At 38.5% G+C, this 24,554-nt stretch overlaps 2 protein-coding genes across 6 annotated transcripts in view; one reads left to right on the forward strand and one right to left on the reverse strand.

The window, feature by feature from the left end:
- Positions 1-7,903, forward strand: part of LOC108248734 (solute carrier family 41 member 1) — a 24,457-nt gene extending 16,554 nt beyond the window's left edge. For all 5 annotated transcript variants that reach the window (XM_025010967.1, XM_025010969.1, XM_025010968.1 and 2 more), the window contains exons 8-10: positions 1,519-1,653; positions 4,496-4,644; positions 5,865-7,903. In XM_025010967.1, coding sequence (XP_024866735.1) covers positions 1,519-1,653; positions 4,496-4,644; positions 5,865-6,050 — 470 coding nt within the window. In that variant the 3' untranslated portion in view covers positions 6,051-7,903. The remainder of the gene's footprint in view (positions 1-1,518; positions 1,654-4,495; positions 4,645-5,864) is intronic.
- Positions 7,904-9,438: 1,535 nt separating this feature from the next.
- LOC108248726 (carbohydrate sulfotransferase 11) overlaps positions 9,439-24,554 on the reverse strand; it is a 23,869-nt gene continuing 8,753 nt past the window's right edge. Inside the window, exons 2-3 of the mRNA XM_017437688.3 lie at positions 17,272-17,345; positions 9,439-11,858 (exon numbers count right to left, since the gene is read on the reverse strand). Of these exons, the coding sequence (XP_017293177.1) occupies positions 11,013-11,858; positions 17,272-17,345 (920 nt within the window). The 3' untranslated portion in view covers positions 9,439-11,012. The remainder of the gene's footprint in view (positions 11,859-17,271; positions 17,346-24,554) is intronic.

Below are 24,554 nucleotides of genomic sequence, written 5' to 3' on the forward strand. Positions count from 1 at the left end.
GTATTTTAAAGTCTATTCTTTGAGCTACAGGGAGCCAGTGTAGGGACTTTAAAACTGGTGTTATGTGCTCTATCTTCCTGGTTTTAGTGAGAACACGAGCAGCAGCGTTCTGGATCAGCTGCAGCTGTTTGATTGATTTATTAGTCAGACCTGTGAAGACGCTGTTGCAGTAATGTCCTCCATGTGCACACATGGTTTTACTCCAGGTATTCCTGTTTCCTTCCACAGACTAAAAACATGCATGTTAGAGTAATTGGTAACTCTAAATTGTCCCTTGGTGTGAGTGAGAGTGTGAATGGTTGTTTATCTCTGTGTCCCTGTGATGGACATGTGACCTGTCCAGGGTGCCCCCTGCCTCTCACACAGTGACTGCTGGAGATAGGCACCAGCTGTCCCGTGACCCAGAAAGGAAAAGGCGGGTAAAGAAAATGATTGATTAAAGTTTGGTGGTGATCCAGATGGGGTCATCTTTTTAATTTTTAAATTTTTTTAACACTATGGCAATGCCAAAGGTTGGCTTCTCGAAGCACTCCTAGTTTTAGTCTAAATGTCTAGCATGAAAGGTGTGGGGTGAGGCGGATGATATGCATTCATTCAAGGAATTCTTGGCCTTTTGTTTTTAACTTAGGCTCTTTCTACAGACCCTGATCCTAAAATTGTAATACATGCTAACTATAAATTGGAAGTGGTTGTCAATCACAAGACATGAAAGCGCTGCTGAAGTTGAGGAATTGCTTTCATGTCAAAAGAGCCTCAGAGAGGCATTAAGAATCTGACCTTTAGTGACTGAAATCTGTTGTTCAAAAAGCAGCATACTAAGTAGAGAATAATGATCTTTACATAAACCTCAGGCCTGATCAGAATGCCAACGGTGTGTTCACTGGCCCCTGTTTCTACAACATCTCTGCCAGACTCAGAGCCATTCCAGTTCAGGAAGTACATTTGTATTCAGCCCTCTCCTCTCATGTCTTTTTTCACCAGAAACATTCTTATATTCAAATGATCCATATGTTTCAAAGCTCTGCAGGCAAAGAGGGTTTGTTGTGCTCCTATAAGGAAAATGGCCTGAGGGGTAAGGAGGCAACATTACAATAAATATGGTACAAAAATGAGACCACCCTTACAGATGTTTTGAAACAAAAGCTTCAAGGGACGCAGAATTGGAAATAAGTGCTGATTAAAGGGGAACGTACTGTTTAGATTGGAATTTAATTTCCCCAAGTTTCTTTACCCTGCAGTGACAGAATCTCATTTACCTCCCTGGTAACAAAGAACTTTGAAAACTGATGATACCACATCTATTATTTAATATCACCATTAAAAAAAAATTAGCACAAAGTACATACTAACAATAGCAATAATACAGGCCTAGCCCTCTGTCCTTCATGCCAGAATTTTAAATAAAAATAATCTTATGTTGAGAAATGTCACTAAATTAAAGCTCTGTTTTGTATCCTACTTTTATTTATTCCCAGAATAGCTGAGTGATATGTTCTGTACTTTTTCGTTTCTTCAAAGGTGTAGGGGGAAATATTGTGGCCATCCAGGCGAGCAGGATGTCGACCTACTGTCATTACTGGAGTGTTCCTGGAGCTCTTCCAGTTAAATTGCGTGCCAGCTGTCCTGGACCCTGTGCCACCTTCTGCTCCTCAGGTTACGTACAGCAAAAATGTTCATACAATGTTCATGTGTAAGAAAATCCATTCATTTATTTAGTTTCATTTAAATATACATTTATCCTCATATTTCAGCTCTGCAGTACAGTCCAAAAATTGTTGGTCTGTGGGGTGACAGAAATGAAGTAAAAAAAACAACAAACACTATTTTAAACAAGTCAACATTTTTGTTATATTGGTTTAGTACAAAAGCATTTACAAAAGGCTTTGAGAAGCAAAATGGGGGAAAAATTATTAGTTTGTCAACAAATGTGTTAAAAAAATCCTTACAATATTCAAAAGCAATGTTGCTCTAAGAAAGATCATGAAAAAATCATGAAATATTTAGTTTCTAAATGGCAAGGACTAAGTAGCTGAAGATGGACATTTGTGATTTCAAACCCATCTGAACTGGATAAAAAAAATGCAATTTAACTGATAGAACCACATGAAGAGATTACTTTAAGAAACATTTGTCAAGCACTACAATGTGAAGGCACATTATTAGGAGTTACGGTGATGGGAAATGGAAAGTCCACCAGTTCTAGAGTTTTACATATCAGGACATAATAAAACTGATCTAGTCTTTATCAGATTCTAATTTTTTTTCTAATCTCACCTAAAGTGTAGAAAAACACACCACAGATGTCTCACTGTGTCACAATTACAAAAACTAAATATAAAAGCTGTGTGAGAAAAATTAAGTCAAGCTTTGCCACAGATTTTAGAGGTTCAGTATCAATTAATACATTTAATGTATTGTTTTTTTTAAAAAGTGGGAACACCTCTAAAAAAACTGTTTTGTCAGTTTGCTGTTCTGAAGCATACATGTGTGTGTGTGTGTGTAGCACAAGATGGAAAGACATCAGCAATGACCTCAAAGAAGCAACTGTTGCTGCCCATCAATATGGGACGGGTTAAAGGTCATTTTAAATCCATCATTCAACAGAGATTATACATAAGTGGAAAATATTTAAGATGTGTAACAATCTTTCTAGGAGTGGACATCCCAGCAAGTTCACCCGAAGGTCAGACTGCAATGCTCAGATAAATTACAAAAAACTCAAAGCTCAATCTTAGACTTTACAGGCCTCAGTTAGCAGGTTATAGGTCATGATTAGTGAATTAGACAAAAAAAATATTATCAAGTAAGGCTTATTTGGAAGGGTTACAGGAGAAAGACTCTTCTCTCTAAAAAGAACATAATAGCACAGCTTAGGTTTGCAAACTGTCATCCAAATGAACCACTTCAGGAACAATGTCCTTGGGACAGATGAGACCAAAGTAGAGGTGTTTAGCCATAATGCACAGTGTCATGTTTGTACTGAGAGGCTCTTTGGTTTCCTCCAAACACCACATACACACTGTCAGCGCAGTGGAGAAGGGCTGATAAGTTGGACACCTTGCAGTCATTGAGCCGACCCTGAACTCCTCTGTAGACCAAAGATTCGAGAGTCAAATGTGAGACCATCTGTCTGACAGCTGAAGTTTGGACCAAACTGGGTCAGGATGCAACAGAACAATGATCCAAAACACAGCAGCTGATCTACAACATAACAGCTAGAAAGGAAAATAATCAAGGTCAGGCTTCAACCTAATTAAAAAGTTGTGGTGGGAAAGCCATGAAAAAATAAAGCGCTGCAAACTTCCATGAACTGAAGCAACGTTGTAAAGAAGAGTGAGCCAAAATTCCTTCACAACCATGAGGGACTGATGAAATCGTACAGGAAGTTACTACTTCAAGTTATTGCTGACAAAATTGGTTGTTGAAAGCTGTTGGATATGGGGTGGGCTTAGTTTTTCCACAAATCTTTTTTTTTTTTAATTTTGGCTAATTTTTTTGTTTAATAGATAATTCTATGATGGAATTTGTGTGTTTTTGTACATTTGAGGTTGGATTTAAATAATTTTGGAACCTGGTAAAGACCTGGAGCCTCATGTACAGAGGGTGCATATGCACAAAATGTGGCATTTGTACTTTTATTGGTCATCTGGAGACACTTTGAGGGTATGCTGGAAAACTGGTAATGATGTGATGTACATTATTGTGTATTAGGCTCAGGCCTGTGTGATTCTCCTCTTTGCACAATCAAAAATCATGTCTACTGGCAAAAAGCAGAGCAGAGGAACTTCACGGGTCTCAATTATGTCTACAGACAAGTCTTTTACCTCCTCCTCCTAGTGTTGTCAATATCCAATCCACACCAACAGTAACTCAAGCGTTCGGCACATTTTTGTGCATACACATCCTTTGTACAAGAAGTCCCAGGTCTTTATTAGAGAATATGTGGAGAAAGTTGAACAAAACCTTCAACAGCAGTGGTCCCTTACTATTGCTGGCTATAAAATGTATTTGAATTAAAAATAAAATAACTCCTAAAATATTTTAGCACTCAATATTCTCAATGCCAGAACATACTATATTAATAAGTAATTAAAAATTTTTTACAATGCCAAAATTTCTCTGAATGTGTTAAAAACCTGAAATGCTGGAATGAACAATGTTACTGAAACAGAACAGGAAATGTTTGCTTTAGCTGATCTGGAGTAAAACTAATGCAAAAACCTTTGATGGTAAAAGGTTAAGTCAGTTCATCCTTGTGCCTTGTCCACAGTCAGGCAAATCAAAGCTGTTTTTTATCTTAAAGATAAACTTTTGTTTAACAGGTAAAGTTCAACATTGGTTGGAATCACCAAATGTGGTCCCACACTTTAGGTTGCTATTTGGCCCAACCAAACATGCAACAAAAACAGTGAAGTGCCACTTCTTAAACAAGAAAATCGAGTTGTTTTGCTGAAAGGGAACAAGTAATTGTTGCTTCTTCTCCATGCTTATCTAGATGTGAACTCCAAATCTGCCCGAGTTCTGGTCTTCCTTGTAGTCCCAGGTCACCTCCTCTTCCTGTACACTGTGCAGCTCTTACAAGAGGGTCATACTGCCATAACGCCCACCTTCACTGTCTGCTACCTGTCTGCAGCTCTGCTTCAGGTCAGAAACATGTTCAGACAAAATGGTGTTACTATTTTGGTAAATCAGATGCCTTTTTACAACCCTGATTTCATAAAAAGTTAGGATAGTGTCAAATGTAAATGAAAACAGAAGGCATTGATTTGCAATTCTTGAACTCACAATAAAACAGTCAACATATAAAGGTTTAAACTAAAATTGTGCCATTTCTTTGGGGAAAAAATATTTTGAATTTGATGGCAGCAACACATCTCAAAAGAAAAAAGCAAGATGGGGCAACACAAGACTAAAAGTGATCCAAATTAAAAAAAGAAAAATTCAGCTGGAGGAGTAATTTGAAACAAATTGTCAACAGTCAGTAGGACTGGATATAAACAGAATCTGATAGAGGCTGAACCTCTCAGAAGTAAAGATGAGCAGAGGTTTACCAATTTGAAAAAAAAAATTAAAAATAGTGGAACAGTTTCAGAACAATGTTCATGAATGGATGGAATGAACGAAAACTTTGAATTTCTTATCTAAAGATCACAATATCTTCAAGAATCTGGATAAATCTCTGAGTTCAATGGATAAGGCTGAGAGTCAATATTGGATGTCTGTGCCATTTAGGCCCTCAGGTGCTGCTGCATTAAAAACGGGTCTGATTCTGTTCTGGACATCACTGCATGGACTCAGAAACACTTCAACAAATCATTTTCTGTAAACACAGTTCTGTGCCATCTATATCTAAAGTTCTTTTTGAATGCCAAATCCTCTGTACTAAAGAAAAAGGACCATCTGATCTATTATCAAGCCTGCCTCTCTGATGGTATGGTGCATTTTACACATCTGGAAAAGCATCATCAATGCAGAAAAGTATATACAAGTATATGACATCTTTTTCAGGGAAGGCCTTACATATTTCAGCAAGACAATGGTAAACCACAGACTGCATCCATTACAGCAGCATGACTTCATAGTGGAAGAGTCCAGGGGATGTTTCACAGTAGTAAACATGACTCTGTCCCAACTCTTTTTGAGATGTTGTTGCCATCAAATTCAAAATATTGTATATTTTTTTTCCTACAGTTTGTACATTTTCAACTTTCAGTTGTTTACAATGTTCTAATGGGAATAAAATATAAGCAAATATTTGCAAATCATTGCATCTGTTTTTTTCCTCAAGGTTGGGACCACCTTGTTCCAACTTTTTCAGAATTGGGGTTGCATATGTTATGTATCTAACTTTTGTTATCATTCAGGTGGTGATTCTGCTCTACGTGGCTGGTCTTATCGTACGTCGTCTGTGGCGATGGGGCTTGGATCCAGACAACTACTCCATCCCCTACCTCACAGCGCTAGGTGACCTGCTGGGGACTGGCTTCTTAGCCCTGAGCTTCAGGTTCATCATGATAACTGATCATGATGTTTACCCACTAGTGTTCTAGTGGGTTTGACACACACAGTATGTGAACCTGCACACCCACAATGTACTTTTACATAAAAGGAAATGACTGAAACACGCCACTTAGCTCTCTGGAGTAGAAGGTAAGGATGAAGTAAGACTGAAGAGTCATTCTGTTTATTTTTTTGGTAATGTTGCACTTACAAACCAGTGGTGGTACAATTTGGAAATGGAAATATATTTTTCACAATTGGATAATTAGTTTCAGAACAAACTTAGGTTTTTTTAGGATTAAATTAAATGATAATTTGTTTAACATGTATCTTATTTAAATGTATTCATATGCTTAAATCACTAATACATGTGGCATTTACTTATTGAGAAAAACGGCAATAATTAAAGTCAAGATTATTTTGCCCAGGTTAAAACCTCACACTGCAGATCCAAACGCATAGTATGTTGTTGATAAGATATTATCAATAAAAAATAGTGTTATTTTCCAATTTTGGTATTTTTAAACTGGAACAAAAATATTTACATTTCTGTCTTCTGGCTAAGAGGAAAAATTAGGCCAGATTATTTAGTTGGGAAATAAAACACTGTACAACATTCTGATGGAGCGTTTCTAGTTGAATTGTAGGAGCGTACTCCAGCTAAAGAGTCTGTCCAATCGCACAGGCAGGAGGAGACGGAGCGGACACAAATAGAGCTGTGAGGAAAAACTTGGAGACCTTCTTCCACCCACAACTTTCAGTCTGATCAAAGTTCATAAGTAAAGACATGTTTTCTGAGTGTAGATTTATCAGTTGATAATGTGCACACAAAATTCAGATTTTGTTATGTTTAAAAACTTTTTATTTTTTATTGGGCCAATTATTCCACCATTTCAGACCCATTACGCTTTGTAAGAGGAAAATATAAATGTAAGCACCGAGAATGGGAGAGAAGCAAACGGCTGTATAAAAGTTAGCAAAGTTTGGCAACCACGTTTATTATACGATGGTTAAAGAGTCTTCAAAACAGTTATCTATAATTCAGTTCTTCTTAGACAAAATGATCTTTTCAGTTATCCAGTGTAACATTTGTTTGAGCCATAATCAATAACTCTGATATCTCCAGCATCACTCTTCCTACTTCACTTTTCCCGTGTATATATATTCAGCCTTTGGCTCTAGGTATCCACTTGTGCATTCTTTTTATTGAGAATGGATATTTGAAAAAGTTATAACACACACGCAAAACAGCTAAAACAACCCAGTTTGTAAACCAGGACTGGGTAAAAGTTGCACTGACCCAAACCCTGGATATTTTTAACTCAGCAGCTTTGGGTTAGCAGTTTGTCACAGTATACTGGGTTTAGTCGTCTACCCAAACATTGATTTGTTGAATTAGAGCTACGAAAATGTTTAGCTTAAAATAACCACCTGTATCTCAGTAATGGCAGTCTTACTATCCTATTAAAGTATAGACTAAGTAACCACACTTCAACTTGTTGGTATATACCCAATAAAACTCCCAATTTAATTAATTTTTTTAATGATGGATGTACACAATTTGGATAATTTTTTCACTTGAAATACTGGCACTGCATTACCAAAATGGTGAGAAAGAAAGAATGCAGCAGATTAAGAGCAAAAAGCTCATAATTAACCTACATAATTAGTTTAAACTATATGAATGTGCTCATATCTATGCTTTAATAAACATTTATAGAAAACAATCAAGTCAACATTCCTTCTCTAACTTCTTAAAATTTCTGCTTGTCTACATTTACCTTCAATGCTTGAATTCTCATTATGTCCAGAATTAAGGCCCAAATGCAACACAAGTTACAGAAGGTTAAACAATCTTAAAAAAAAAAAGTCAGGTCTAACATATGAAAACAAATATTTAAAAGGCAGATTGTGTACAAACCTTTTTTCACTCTGTCCTTCTGTGTACCAGCTTGCTGTAGTCAGTATTTGTCCACTGTTCTGATGTTTACATGGCCTTCATAGTGACATCTCTGTCCATTATGTTTGGCTGCAACAAGCAGAATACTAAAATCTACTCTAATATCCTCTGTACACCTACTTTTAACTTGTGCTAGATGACAGATGATTGTATTAAGACGATAACAAAAAATAAATAAAAAGACCAACTATAAACAAGATGTTGCACAGTCTGAATAAATGTTTAGTGTTTTTGTGTATTTGTTAGGGGTGTAATGACACATGGGCTATACTGAACCACCACAGTATGATGTCAGGGTCCGGTGAGCGCAATCTGACAAAGAATAACTTGGAGTGATAGTCACAGGTGATTGTCTGCATTTTGTTAGTCTGCTTTTTGCTAACTGCCACTACAGAAAGAGAGTAGAGGAAGATCCTACCTAAAGCACTCTACACCAAAGCAAAGCAGGACTGGTGCGTTCAGATGAAATCCAGCAGTTTTAAATCAGCTGAATGGAAAAGTTTCCTGGTGATCCATGGCACCAGTGAAGGGCAAAACCGTACCAGAGAGAGGTGGCTGAACAGAAGCCAAATGTGTCATAAATTGGGTATGGAAAGCCAATTGTCATAGATCACATGCTTTGAAACGCCATCTGGCATCTAACGCATACCATTCAATACCTCACCAGGTGTTTAAAAAGCCCCATCTTTTGTTTGAACAGCACATCCAGTATTCACCTGAGAAGCTAGGCAAGACTGTTTACCAATTTATTTTAGTATTTTAACATTTGGAGATGGTATTCATTCTATATTGCCTTTTTTATTTAGCATCAAGATTAGGCTAAAATTGAATGAAATACACATATTTTTTTTGTTTAACTTTTTGCACTTAAAAGAGAAATAGGTTTTAGTTTATGAATTTACCAATTAGATTGACACACGTAGGACACTTTCACATTTCAAACTGAATAAATAAGACAGTCTAATATAACTTTAATTACCAGTTTTGTATATGGCCTTATACCTTAGTGTTGCAGCTAGCAAGGATGGTTTGATTTTCTGTCAGTTTCTTGAAATATGTTTAAATTTAAAACAAGACTCAAAAGAACTAGCATTTTTAAATTTCTGTTTTTCTCCTGTTGTACTAAAAAACCATGTCCCCTGATTGAGGTAGTACTGAACTTTGACTTCAAATTTCTGCATGATTGTATTTTCTTGTGCAGAACAGAACCACTATAGAACCTGTTGTATTGATCTCAGTGTCTCTCTGGTAATGTGTGTTCCAAGTGACATTAGCAAACATTTGAGAGAAAATGGTTTCATCTCTTTGTGGAGCCTTTTCAGTGGTTTATTATGTACTTTCTGAAAAAGCAATTATCTTAACCGAACAGTCAAAATGGTAATTGTGTTTTCAGTGCATTTGCATTTGTTAAAACCTGCCTTTGTGATTAGCCATTTAAATTAATGACAATTAAGTGATGAATAAAATTCAAAGCAATAAACAGTGAATTGTTTTTATTTGAAAACCGAAAAAAAAATTATAGATCTTTAATGGTTTCACTTTGTAGACCTAGAAAAACACAATAAATAAAAACATCATAGTTGCACAAAATTCTCTTTCTACAGTACAAAAAAGGAATAAAAATCACAGTTACAAAAGCTGTCTTTATTGCCCGGGGACAAAAAAAGAGGCCCACAGTCAAAGGCACACAGTTGGAGGCATTCTCTGTCTAATGATGGTTTTAACAGGTATTATTCCATTGCACTTTACAGAAATTTGTCAAATTTTGAAACGGCGGAGAATAGCTTGAATAAAGGTAAATCAAAGTTTAAAATGCAGTTCACACATTAAGAGCCAGTGAGCAACATTCATTTCAATATTCTATACAAAAACAATCTCATTTGCCCTTTAAGGCCTTATTCACATGAGTTATTTTGTAAATTCATAAAGGGTTTTTTGTATTGTTTCAGCTTTGCGTCCACACAGAAACTGCGTTTTAGGAGCTTCAAAACGGTACTTCTTAAAACTGGGTTCCAGAGTTAAAAAAAAAATCTTAAAACACCAGAACTGTGTTTTGTGTAGACCGCCAAAACACAACCTTTTGAAAACAATGTCACATACCCACCTCCTTACTAATCTACAACCATGTAACCATGTAATGACAGACTGCATGCTTATGTTTGTGTTCCAACTGCAGCAAAACATTTGTATACTGTAATACTTCACAGAGCAGAAAAGGCAGATGAATTGTAAAAATGTCCTCAAGCCATAACCCCCCCCTCCCCCGACTCTAAGGTCGAAAGTTTTTTTTTTTTCTTTACCTTATTGATCCGTCAACAATACTAAAGTAAACATTGCAGAAAAAGATCAATATACCTCAGGCACACATTTAAAAAAAAAATGGGACAACTAGAAAAACTTAAATTACTGACACTTTAGAAAAGATTTTAGCCTGATATGTTTTGAACATCATAAAAAAAACCATTCCCTCCAGCTGTCCCTCGCTGGATACTGTGCCTGAAAAGTGTCCATTATGTCTGCATATTTGGACTGAAAGGACTCTCGTCAAAAGTAGTTTAATGTGATATGAAGTAGAAGTTCCACTTCATGATCAGTCCACAAAAAGATTTGGTTCTTACTAATGTATTTGTTATTTTTGTCTTTTTCTTTTTAGTTGTGTTTACAGTTTAGGTAAGCTTTATGTGCCCGCTCTGTCCCTTGTTTTCCTGTTTTTAAGAGTGTCTTTGTGGCAGCGTTACAGCACCACAAACAGGCCTGACACAGTTACTACAGGGTCTTTTTCTGTGTCTCTTTGTGGATGTGGCCATGTTTACACCGATATATCAAGAAATGTCAAAAACAAAAATTGTTTCGGACAAAGTCTAAGTCTTTACCATATTTTGGGAGGTCTTTTCAATCTTTCTTTGAGTAGAGAGTTTCCCCCTTTTCGCAACCCAATTAAGACGCCTCATGATTCATTTTGTTCTTTTAAAATAAGCATTTGCAATGTTCGTAATGAGGCTCACAGAAAGAGCAATGCCTTGAAAACCACACTGACTGCTCAGTCCCAGCCTCACATAAACTTGAGGTAGGCTGGCACAGAGTAGTTGAAGAGCAGGAAGTCCATGTGATAGAGATTGTACAGCTTCTTCTGGTAAAAAGGGCTGATGTTTTGGAAGAAGTGAGCTGACATGTCTCCTGTAGTCCTGGTGTTTTGGGATGAAGCAGGGAAGGTGACCTGCTCTTCTACTCCGGCTAGCTGCAGCACATAGCGGGAGTCCTGCTCCAGTGTCTCGTACTTCCCCACCACGTCGTAGTGAATGAGACATGGGTGGCACAGTGAGTGCACCCGCTCCCAGTGTTCATTGAAGGGCTCTTCTCGCTGGGTTGCCGGATCCACAAGGTAATATACAAACTCCTCAAAGGAAACATTGTTTCCTTTCTCCAAAGCTTCCGGTTGTGGGTTTGGCCTGTGCCGCTGCACTATCTTTGTGCCGTATCTTTTATGAAAAGCTGTGTTGTAGCTCCGTGTGAATTTGTTGCGATATGCAGACACCAGCCGTTCAAAGGGTTCTCGAACAAAGATGAACTTCAGGTACGAGCGCAGGCGCTGGTTAATCTCAGAGGTGGAGTAATCTGACAGGGTGTTGAGGTTTCCTGGGACGTGGGCCTCATTGGCAGGGATTTCTAGTGGGTCTTTGTGGGCCCCGGTGACACCTGTTAGAATCATGAGCACCCTCTTCCAGTTGGTACAGGCCACTTTGGGCACATAGCAGTAGAGCAAGCCGTGCTGGTCGTCCACAATGACGTGCTTCAGGTCCTCAGGGATAAGGACTCTGCGTTTGCGAGTGTACGAGCGGCAGGCTTCTTCTAACAGCTCACGTCGACCCTGGTGAATGATCTGCACAGCTGACTCCACCTGTGGGATATAAAGAAACAATTAAACGAGAAGATCCAGGTTTAGAAGTTTCTGTCCATATTCTGTATGTAGCAAAGACATTAGTCTTTTCAAATGTATTACAAAGTCATTTTCCTCGCTGCTGGTGGTCTTAATGATTTATCAGTAACTCCAATAAATGAAACATCATCCAGTTCATTTTGGTCTCCTAAAACCAAACGTGGTTCACCACTGCAGCAGTCAGATCCCTGAAGCTCAGTTTGACTCAGTGCTCAACTCTTCATGTGGATCTCTGTGTTTACTCCGCTTCTGAAGGCACATGTAAAACAATCCTTGTGGTTCAATCTCCAGATGTGAGACAAGTGCATGACTTTGAACATAATTTTGCGGACAATTCATATTCGCCAAGAAAAAAACAATAAAGGCCTTAAAGGAATGCATATTGCCTTTCATATTCGAGTTTTAAACTAAGATCCTCTTATGCTGAGAAGGGACAAACCTTCTAAATTAGGTTATGTGTGATCTCATGCAGTACTGTGAGATCTTGCACACAAGTGTGAGTGCTCAGAGGATGTATTAAGGATAACTTTTTTCTACTGGCACATCAAAATTTGGCTCAGTGTTTGCAAAACTGACTAAGTTATAGCCATTTTTGTGTTTTTTAAGGTGTGGCAGCCATTTTTAGTTGAGTTCACTTCAAATGGTAATAATGAACAGCTGATGATTACATTCTGAGAGTTTCAACAAAATCTGTCCAGAGGTTCACAAGATATTTTGCTCACAGACAGACAGGGTTGATGCCAACAATTAATGATAAAGTTTTGAACAAAAATGGTGCACAATGTTTAGTGCTTGGAGTGTGTTGTTGGGAAAAATGCTCAGCTACCACAGCATCAATTGTTTGCTCAATATCTGTAATTTTGTCTGCATTATAGATGTTTTTTGTGGCAGCTAAGGTCAATTAGCTGTGGCAGCCATTTTGAATTGGACTGACTCCAAAGGTTAATCAGTTGTAGATGTACATCCAATGATTTCTTTGGAGGTTTCATTAAAATCCATCCACTGGTTCATGAGATGTGTTGGTAAAGCTAAAGACAAACGAACACACACACACGGGCAAAAACATGATATACCTTGTTTTCTAACGAAAGCTTGTAACTATTTGTCTGCTATAAACATCCTAACATCTCATCCCTGAACAGAGTTATGTAAGACCAAGGTGGATCATAGTTTTAGGCAAAGAAAAAATATCTGAAAAATATTGCGATAAATAAATAAAAAAAATTGACATGCCTTTGGTCATTCTTACCAACACAGGGAAAAAGGACACAGCTTTTCTGTTTGGGAACTGCTGATTAACAAAGTATCTATCCAGTGAGTCAAGTCAAGAGGACAAAAAAGAGAACATAAATTCAGCTAAGTGTAATTCCAGAAAGTTAAACAACAACAAAAAAACAACTAAACTTCTACTCTGTAGATAAATATGTCTTCTCATCCCAGGAGCTTTCTCAATTCAAATCTGGAGTGTGTGGAGTCCCAGGCTTTAAACAGCATGAGATGCTACACTTATGCAGCTAAATTCACATGTAGATTAAACTCACTCCCCTCCCACTGGAGAGACGGTAGGGTCTGTGTTTGAGTGGTTCACAAGAGAGATGATTTGGTCACATGATATTGTAAAAATATGGTTTGTGCTCATTTCTGTTAAACTCATTACAGCTTTATAATGCGTTTTATTCAAAGCTTGTATAAATGCTAAATGGTAATGCAGTTCAAACTGTAAAATATAATCAAACTTTGATACTTTGACTGCTAAAAAATGAGGTTACGCTTAGTCAATGATGAAATATAAACAAACTTTAGTATTGCTAAAATGATTTGATTGCTGAAATGGGGTTACGCTTAGGTTATGATAAAACAATCACAAAGAACAGTTGTGTAAGTGGGGTGAGGGAGCCTAAAGGTTCCAGGGCATTATGATTTGATAAGCTGCTGCAACTGATAGTGTGCAAAAAAAAAACTGGTCTTGGGCGCGGTTTATAGTATAAAAAGAAGTGTAAGGGGGAATTACTTCAGACACAACTGGGAACGGGTTGCTGTTTCTTCTTTTTGGATGAGTTGTTGTCTCCATTCACCTGAATGTTTAAATAAATGTATGATTGGTAATCAAACCTCTGGTCTGGAACTCAGTTTCTCTCACCGGATTTTTGATGTTGCAGAAGAGACGAACATACAAACTAAGTGGTCAGTTGAGATTCCTCTGAAAGGAGTGAATACTACAAACTTGATTTTCTCAACAGTATATAATGTGTAAAATATACAATACAACTCCAATTCCAAAACAGTTGTACACTGTGTAAAATATGGATTTATGTGCAAATTTCATAAACCCATAATTTATTCAAAATGAAAACACAAACATATATGTTTAAACTAAGAAACTGGCGCTCTAGCTCTCCCGGGATTGTTTGGGTCTTTGGTTAATGGCCCCTGGTTGCGGTGGCCAGCTCTTTGGCCGGGGGGTTGGCTGGGGGTATGTGCCTGGCTGTCTGGCGGTATGTGGCGGTGATCCGGGGTGTGGCACTGCTTTGGCGGGGGGCTGGCTGGTCGGCCCGGGGTTCGGTTCGCTGTGGGGGGGTGCTGTGTGGGTGGGGGTGTTCTGCCGGCATGCTTGGGCGTCTCTGGGTCTGTGGTGTAGGATTGGTGGGGCGCACGGTCTTTGGCGCGCATGTCCGGCCTTCCTCTACTGCTTCTTTCTGCTGCTCTGGCCTCTGGCCTGGGGCTGGTCTGCAGTCATTGTCGGGCGGGTGGGGCGGTGGTGTGCACTTGTGGTGGCGCGGGGTGGCTGGCGGGTTGTACTTGGTCTGGATCGGTGGGTGGGCTCGGGTGTGGGTCCCTTGGCTCATGGGCTACGTTGCCCCTACGACGGAGGGTTGGGCTGTCTTCTCTTCTCCACCCTAGAGAGAAGGGGACCATTTCCTGGGTCCAAGGATAGGCTGCCCCTTTGGGAAACGTCACCTGGACCTGGAAGTATAGAGTGTGTGTGAGGGTGTAAGCAGGTGTGTTATGTCTTTTTTTTTTTTTTTCTGTATTTATGTGGGATGAGTGGATGTGAGTCTCTGTATATGAGATTGTGGGTGGGAAGGTGTAAATGTGTGAATTGGTGTTTATCTGTCAGGGTGGGTTCTGGGATGCCACCTCTCCTGGATCATCTTGGGCCCCTCATTAAAATAGGGGTCCAGTGTCCCCCCTGTCACACCCCCCACTGGTGGTTGGTGCCTCTGCCTGCCGGTGCGTGGGTGGCTCTTGTCTGGGGCTGGGTGCTGGGGTATGTGCTGGCTTCCCCTGGTGGCTGCTTGCTGGGGCCTGGGTGCCCAGCCTCGGTCGGGCCATGGCTGGGAGGTGGTACGCCCTTGGGGCTCGGGTCTCTCTGTCCATGGCCGGATCTGCTCTGGCGTAGCGGGTTGCCGGCGGGGCCTGTGGGCTCGTCGCTGTGGCCCCCTGGGGCTTCTACATTGTGGCTGCCGGGGGTCGCCTGGAGCTTGCCTCTGTTGCCTTTTGGGTGGGGTCCGGTTGTCCCTGCGGGAGCCCCCGGGGCTCCGGGCTTGGGGTCCGCTGTGTGTCTGTGCCTCTGCTCTTCCTTGTGCCGTCCTCATGTCCTAGGGGGTGGATCTGGGTCCCCACACTCACTACTAAATATTCCTAAGGAGAAACCTTGTAGATACATATAGATACACATACATACATATCTAGATTCAGGTGTCTGTCAGATACACCTTTAGTTGGGCTGCGGTTGTCACTAAATACCCTCTTGTATTACCTGGCTCTGTGTACTTTCCATTGAAGTTATAATTATCATCATATACTGCATATGCTTTTTGTTGTTGTAGATTCTTTGTTTTGTTTTCTCTTTCCGCAGGTCCTGTGGCAGAGTTTAAGGGTGTTAACTTGTTTTTTCGCTATGGTTTTTCTCTTCAAACCTTTCCCTCCATCTCTTTTCCCCGTTCTCTTTCTTCTTTCTCAGCTTTGTGTCCATTACAATTGAAATAAACCCAAAGCAATTTCTAATAAAGTTTTATATACCAGGGGAAACATCATGGTGAAAGCCATAATGTTCTGCTTGTGAAATCAAATCTGTTGAGCCTTACCCTGACATTCAGATGACAATTCTGAGTGCCACACAGCTGGACAGGACACGTTAAAAAAAACGTGGTTGGCCCAGGGGGGTGTTCTGCCGGCATGCTTGGGCATCTCTGGGTTTGTGGTGTAGGATTGGTGGGGCGCACGGTCTTTGGCGCGCATGTCCGGCCTTCCTCTACTGCTTCTTTCTGCTGCTCTGGCCTCTGGCCTGGGGCTGGTCTGCAGTCATTGTCGGGCGGGTGGGGCGGTGGTGTGCACTTGTGGTGGCGCGGGGTGGCTGGCGGGTTGTACTTGGTCTGGATCGGTGGGTGGGCTCGGGTGTGGGTCCCTGGCTGGCGCTGGCTCATGTGTTTGTTTCATGGGCAGCCTGGGGTTGCTGGCATGGACTGGGTGGACTTTTTAATTTCATATTGCCCCAAATGTTTTCAGTTGGTGAGAGGTCTGGACTGCAGACAGGCCTGTTCAGCACCTGGACTCTTCTACTAAGAAGCCATGTTGTTTTAATGGATCCAGTCTGGGGTTTAATGTGGTCTTGCTGAAATATGCAAGGCCTTCCCTGAAAAGGCAATTGTCTGATTAGGAGCTTATGTTGCTCTTAAACCTGCATATACTTTTCTGCACTGTTGGCACCATTCCAGATGTGTAAGCTGCCCATACAGACGCGCTAATGCACCCCCATACCATCAGAGAGGCAGGCTTATGAACTAAGTTGACAACAGATCAGATGGACACTCACCTCTTTAGTACAGAGAACATTGGGTTTAGGGTTTCTAAAAAGATTTTCAAATTTCGATTCATCTGACCACAGAACAGTTTTTCTCTTTGTCTCAGTCCATTTTAAAGGAGTTTTGGTCAGGAGAAGACAGCAGAGTTTCTGGACAGTGTTCAGATCTGACTTCTTCTTTTCATGACAGAGCTTTAAGCAGCATTTGTGGATGGTACCGTGAACTGTGTTTACAGACAATGACTTGTTGAAGTGTTTCTGAGTCTTAGTTGCAAAATGCTCTTCAAACTTTTTCTTTTTTATGCCATTTACTTTTACAGCCATATACTTTATTGTTAAGAATGCCTGCTGATTTCTGTGGCACCAAATTGATCTGAGCTGGTGGGAGTTCCCATTGTGGTCCACCTTGGTGAGGGGGAACACTTAATCATTCAATTAATTAAAAATTGAAAATAACACTACAGCCAATCTAAATTAATTTGTCAAAGATAAAACATTTAATAGGAAAAGAAATAAGACATTGCAGAGTCTAGCTGATAAAAAAAAAAACTGTGTTTAGACAGAACTGACCTGGTCACCATTGTACATCATCTGGAGGGGATTCCTCCTCAGTTTTTGCCCACTGATTCGCTCTCCCAGAGGCTCTAGGGATGAGGAAACAACATCTGTTACTGAATATGTTAGGGTTTAAGCAACAATTACAATTCCCTGGAGATTACATGTGATTTTAAATATTTTGTGCTTAAAATTCAGTTTGTAATCAGAATTTGTTGTAAATTAGGGTTTTCGGTTGTAAACTTAGCTTTGTGTATGTGGAAAAAAGTTTTGTATTTTTAAAAAATGTCTACACACACAAAAAGTGCTTTTGTGAACACCTGTTTACAGATACAATACAAAGAAAATTGAAAGAAAACATTTTCACAGATTAAGGAAAAAAGTCAGAAAATAAGAATCAAAAATTAAAACTTGCATACGATTTTAAAGTCAGTGACATGCAAAAGGAAGTTTAAGCACTGAATTTTACCAGTAATTTTCTGCTTCTATATGTAAAAAGATGATCACAAAAGCACTTTTTCTTTGCGTTTTTGTGTGTGTGTGTAACTTTCACCAGAGCTGCCCAATCTACCGAAAATGTATTGTCATCTCAACATCAATGAGTGCATTGTTAATATTGCAAAGGACTGGTGAACTGTAAAAAAATCATGGACTATTATGTATCAAGTACCGTGTATTTATGTTCTGCATGCTATTAATATATTTGGTCAATCCAACAAACTCTCTTGCCTTGAAGCCCACATCTGGTTTATATGACAGATGAGACAGAGGGGAGTGAGGAAAACGTGAGTTTATTGCAGTACATGTGCGATATTAAGTTGATCGTGCAGCCCTAGTTTTTACAATAACAAACCTTTTTTACACATTCACACAGCCCAGTTTTCAACTGTAAACCCTGATTTACAATCAAAAGTTCTGATCGCAAATACAAATTGAGTTACAAGCACAAAACTTTTGTGGCTCTATATTGTGCCCATAAAAGTCTGATTATAAACTGTAGATGGAAATGCTGATAAAAACTGAAAATGATAATAATTTAAAAAAAAATCAATAAAGCAATATGCATTCCTTTAACGAATACTATTTTTATTTCAATTCAGTTTTTGGTTCTAATGAATTGTCACATTGAAAAATTAAGAATATTTTGTCCTAACCATGTTTCTACCAAGCTAAATATTCAGCCTGAATATGAGGACCACAAAGGCTAAAGAGTGAAAAAAAGAACATTAGAAATGCTTAGAATCCTAGTAAACAAATCATTATACAAAACACAAAAAGTTTAATCTTTAAAGGACAGGGAAGCTCACCTTTTAATTTTAAGTTTTAGATAAACTAAGAAAGGGTCTTCATTATGTCCTCGTTTTAGTCATAAATGTAAAAAGTGAAAACATAACGTTAAAAGATGTTTACTTTTCAACTATGACAACTTGTATTTTTACTGTAATGTAGATTTTGCCACAGTACAATCACAAATATAACCATTATAATATTATTGCTACAGTTTTATCTGCAATGATGCTTTGTAGGTTACCGTTACTTTGCAAGACATCTGTGCTGTTTTGAAAACTATAAAGCCACCTTGAAGCCCTCTCAACATTCTCACGACCTCTCTGTTTGTTCAAGTTTTAAACCCGATTGCCCCGTGCATTTTACAGATTCTAAATCTGCCCCTTTAAACTATCTCTGGCCTTATCTTTTTAAACAAACTGTTGTTGAATCTGAAACAGCTCTTCTTAGAATATTCAGTGACATGAAGGCTGCAGACTCTGGGGATCTTAGTTTTAGTTTTATTAGACTTTTCTTCAGCAACTGATAAGGTTGATCACATTACACTGTTAAACAGATTATGTGATTTAGGGATCACAGACACTGCACTTGAGTTGTTCTCATCCTACCTCTCTGACAGAACCTTCACTGTCTGACTAAACCAGTCGATGTTAGCTACCTCTGATCTGTCATGTGGGGTACCACAGGGTTCTGTTTTGGTGTCGATCCTTTTCTCACTGGGTGTTCTCCCTCTTGAACAGATTCTTAATGAATTCAACATTTCTCACCATTTTTATTCAGATGGCATCCAACTGCTCCTGTTATTTTTTTTAATTGCCAGAATAACTTGAGTGTCTGTCAGAAATTAAAAATTGATTAAAAAGTTACTTCCTTTAGGTAAACTCTGATACAACAGAGTGTCTGATAAATGTCCCAAAAAGAATGTTTCCACAAATCCAGCAACAAATTGATCATTTAGACTCAGCTGTCAAGTCTAATCTGAGGAAATCAGAAAATGATTTTGACCATTCAATGTCACTCAAGGGTCACTCCAAACAACTGGTTCAAAATTGTTTTTATCAGCTGAGAAATATTTCTAAATTAGCAAAGCTTGTTTCAAAACATGAACTGGAGATGATTGATCATTCTTTTATTTCTTCTTGTTTAGATTACTGCAATTCACATTCACACAGCTAATCCAAAATGCTGCTGCAAGACTTAACTGAAAAAACAGAAGAATTCACACAACTCCTGTTTTAATGTTTCTTTACTGATTACCTGTTAGTTTTAGATTTTAATTTTAAATAGTAGTGTTAACTTTTGGGGCTCTACATTATCGTGTACTTTAATTCTTTGAGCCTTAAGTTTGAACTTGGACCCCTGGGAGGTCTTACCAGAAACTATTAGTCGTTCCACAAACATGAACCTTAAACCAAAAGGGATCAAAGTTTCTAGGAAGTCCTGCCTCTTCTGTAGAATAAAATCCCCTTGTTTTGCATTGACAGTGTTGAGTCTCTTAAAAAGCAATTAAAGACATTTTATTTAGACAAGCCTTTAGTTCGCTAGTTTTGATAAATTTGCCTATTTGTTTTATCTCTGTTTTTCATATCTATGTATTTACTGTATAGCACTTTGAGATTATTATTATTGTATTTTTTATCTGTAAAAGGTGCTATCTAAATAAACTTTACTTAAGAAGTTTAGGTAGATTCAATTTTTCTGTTTACAAGGAAACTGATCATTTTCTGTGGAACAGAAGAAAACAAAAATGAGTCAGTCACAGATGGGCACAGGGTTTGTAAATAATTTCTTGGTACAAGTCTGAGCTAATATTTTATGAGCTTCCCCCTTGGCATCACATTACACAGCTTCACAGGTTTCTACCAAAATATTTCCTAAAATTTTACACACAAATCTGATACTTTCACTGTGCAGAAATTAGTTTACATCTTTGCTACCAGAAACTAAAATGCTCAAATAACAGAAACATCTTTCAAGGCCAACAAATTAAATTAAATTAAATAATTTATTAGAACAAAACTAACAAAATGAGTTAATCACAATGGATGATTTTTCAGGCAGTCCAACGGGACTGGTAAAAAAAAAATAAAAAAATGTCTCCAGTATTTTTTGTGGCACTCACACAACCTGAGGTTAAGAAAATGCAAAATATAGAAAGACAGAAGTCTGTCCTGTCCTGGCAATAAAAGGAGCTCTGTGTTGAGGTTCCACTGGGAAACCCGGGATCCTTCCTCCTCAACATCCCCTGCCAAAAAGTCGCTTTAATGAGAGAGACACTATGAAAGTGAAAGACTGATCCTTTTAAGCTCCTAATGTGTGTGTAAAGGGTGTTGGTGTGAAAGCCTTGGCATGTGGGTGGTATAGTGTCTATTTACTGACTCTTAAAGGAATGCATGTAGACGTCTGAGTCTTTCTAAACCCGTTAAGAGGCAATAAATACATGATTTTGATGTGTCTTTGCAGGGAAACACATGAGCAAGATAACAGAAAGAACATGTTCCCAGATCACCTCTATTTTAACAACTGCAGGTCCAAATATCTCTGACTGAACACTTTTGTTTTCTATCATGTCAGATTAAACAAAAGTAGTAAAAAACAAAAAAAATCTCACAATCCTCTGATCACCATTATCTGAAATGACTGAAATAAATTTTCAGGCTAGTTATCACCCTCCACCAAAAGCCATAATGTTTTTATCTGTCTCTGTTTGTTTATAGCTTTATCAGAAGATCTCATGAACCACGGGACAGATTTCCGTTAAACTCTCAGAAAGGAAACATTGGATGAACATCTACAACTGATTAACTTTTGGAGTCAACCCATTTGAGATGGGCTAAACTGAAGTTGAACTAAAGTTTGACATGATAGTAGCTGAGAATCATCCTCAACACATGCTATGAGTGCTAACACCTTGCAAGATTTCACAATAATGCATGAGATGGGACATACAAGTATTAACCAAACGACTACAACTCTGTCATTTCTTAACATAAGTTGATCTTAGTCTAAAGCTCTGGCATGGACGGGGTGGTCAATATGCATTCCTTCAAGGGTTACTATACCTTTAACTTTTATCAGCATTTGAGCGTCAGGTCTACATTTTATATTCAGACTAGAGATCCTCTGTAGAATTGGTTTGAGACCATCACTTGATGGGCATTGACTGGTGATCAACACTAAAACATGCAGTCAGTGAACACAACAGCCTTATGTTTATGAGACCACAGCACTAACCACTGAGCGACTACGGCGTGATTATAATAATTAGTTGACATCAATAATTTTTGTTTGTATATTTTTTAAATGTATTTTGCTTTTATTTTTTATGAACGTTTGAAAGACAATATTGGTGCATCTGTAATTTGGTGACATTAGGTCTTAAAGCACTTTATACTGATCAAAGTCTAGTACTGTAACCAGCTGGAGTGGTTGTAGTAAACTGTAGGACCACAGTGTCATAAATGTGTATCTGTCAGACAGGGAAGCAGCAGGTCTGCTTTAACTCTAGCAGCAGCTGACCCTGCAGAACATGGAGGTCAGATCCTTTGTAGGGCGTATGTACATATATGAACTTTTATTCATTTGTTTGTTTGTTCATTCATTTGCATCTCAAAAAGGTTGAACAGACGTTAGGTATAAGAACTGATGCCAAGAGGGAATTCTGTCTAGAAGAGCCTCGGAACGTACTGTACATATGTGATCGTAGATTTACCTACACCAACCAAAAGGCACGAATATCAGAATAATTTGGGGCTTTTAATGATTTGTTTGAGTAATTCATTTTCCAGGGAGGAATGATTATACAACATACAACCTCAATAATTGTCTAAAGACAAGAATTGGGTGCTCAAGTTTGAAATCATTGTGTATCTAAACTTCTGACCACAGCTGTATTCAATGTACCTTATGTGTTTCAGTGAAGCTGAAATGTAAAACAGTTATTTTCCTAGAAGTGCAAATCCTATGACTGCCATGGCATCATATCATGCCCCGACACGGAAGGAATGAGTTGAGGTTAAGTGGTACAGACAGCTGCCTTAAGGCTCAAACAATAGTCTGAAAATCTGTTTTTGATATTACTTTTCAAGTCATTACCTTCGTTGCCAGAAACGAGGTTCATACAAGTAAGTAAAGTAAGTAAAAATTTATTTGTATAGCACATTTCAGCAACAAGGCATTCAAAGTGCTTTACATCATAAAAACATCAGTAGAATCATTACAATTAGGTACCGGCAGTCAATTTTTATTCTTTAGATTTTTAGTGCTCTGAATGCATTTTTTTTATTAAGTGTATTACCAGAAAAGAGCAGAAAGAATTTCAGCCCATTATGTCTAACGGTTTTTGAGATTTTGGGGGGTAGGTGTACCTTCTCACAAACCCACCTTTGAATAGAAAAAGATGGGGGTTTTGAAAGCTGATTACTCAAAAATTAAATCAATTTGACACTTATTTGTAATGACATTCTTTAAATATATGTAAATCCTATTTTTAGCTATTTTTCCCAGTTTGCTGTGTGGTTTTAACAAGCCCAATTTTTGTAGGGATCTGGGACTGTCGAATAAAGATTTTTTTGGCTGCAAAAATGCTTCCAAAGATAATTTGACCAACAGAATTTTTTTTTTGAAAATACACAAAATTTAAGTATTTTTTGACCACTCCCCAAATTTGTATTTTTCATTGCTGGTATAGATTCTCAGTCAGCCAGGCCATGGTAAATTCAAAAAAGGTTAAAAAACAAAAACAACTGGACTTCTATTCTGTAGTTGAAGACGTTTCACTTCTCATCCGAGTAGCTTTTTCAATTCTTTTTCAATTCTCCACCATTCAGTTTTGTATTTTAAGCGCAAGTTATTTAGAAATCCGACTAAAAGCAGCTTTCTAACAGGACGGCAAAGTTACAGAGAAAGCCTGACCAGCTCGGCAGAAACCACCTCCCCATCCCCCATTAAATACAACCACATATCAAAATAACGCTAACTATGATCTTTATATTACTTTAAAGATATCTGATGTAAGAAGGTGTGTTTAATTTAGTCAGGAAGGGAATTAGTACGGCCGGAATAGAGTCATGATCCGAACAGTCAGCAGCATCCACAGGCGGCGGCTACATTTTGTATGCTAGAGGGGAGAGGTCCCTTTAGATTAGCGTTTCTCAACGGGGGCGGTACCGCCCCCTGGGGGGCGTTGAGAGGATGACGGGGGTTGTTGGCAGCAATAATTTCAAAATGGGGGCGTTGATATTCTTTTGGGGGGCATTTGCTTAAAGGTAACGTTTACACAAAAGATTCACAACAATATCACTTTAAACTTTGAACTGCTTGCAAAAATATTGTAGCCTAAAACATTAAAACCGGCACAGAACTGCAACTGTATCAATGGTATTTCTCTTCGGTGCAGCTCCGTGCTGCCTTCAGGAGAACGGGACATCAGATTATCGTTTTTATAATTTGTCCCACATGGCAGTTACTTTGTAAACTTTGAGAAAGGAACGCTCTCTTTAGTGATATTACCCGTGGAATTATTTATTTCTCTTACATGGGTTAATTTCTCTGAAGGATACACCGTGAGCGCTTTGTTATCGCAGTGGTTAAACATTTACAAGAGCAATATTCTGTTTTCGGACTTTAGCATCCAGACGTATATTCATTCCTTTCTGGACAAGATGCTTTGTTGACATGACTGTGGAACACAAACCAACAAACCAAAAAAATAAAAAATAAAAAAAATATTCTAAAACCAGAGACCTACGGCTTGACAAGTGGATCACAGCAGCTGCATCATCCGGTGTAACACCGCTGCGACCAATGACTTATATGGATAGACATGACATCAAGTGACTTTGGATAAGCTAAAAACGTCGCCATCTTACGATAGTAATTCAGTTCCGCTTTTGCGCTCAGCAATACAGGAATGCCTTCTTTTTATGCTGCATTTTTCTGCACAAATCTTCACGGAAAATGTCCAGACGGCGTTACATTTCATCGGTAAGTGTTTTTCTTTTAATAACAAG

Source organism: Kryptolebias marmoratus, linkage group LG4, assembly GCF_001649575.2.
Source record: "Kryptolebias marmoratus isolate JLee-2015 linkage group LG4, ASM164957v2, whole genome shotgun sequence".
In the NCBI taxonomy this organism is placed as follows: Eukaryota; Metazoa; Chordata; class Actinopteri; order Cyprinodontiformes; family Rivulidae; genus Kryptolebias; species Kryptolebias marmoratus.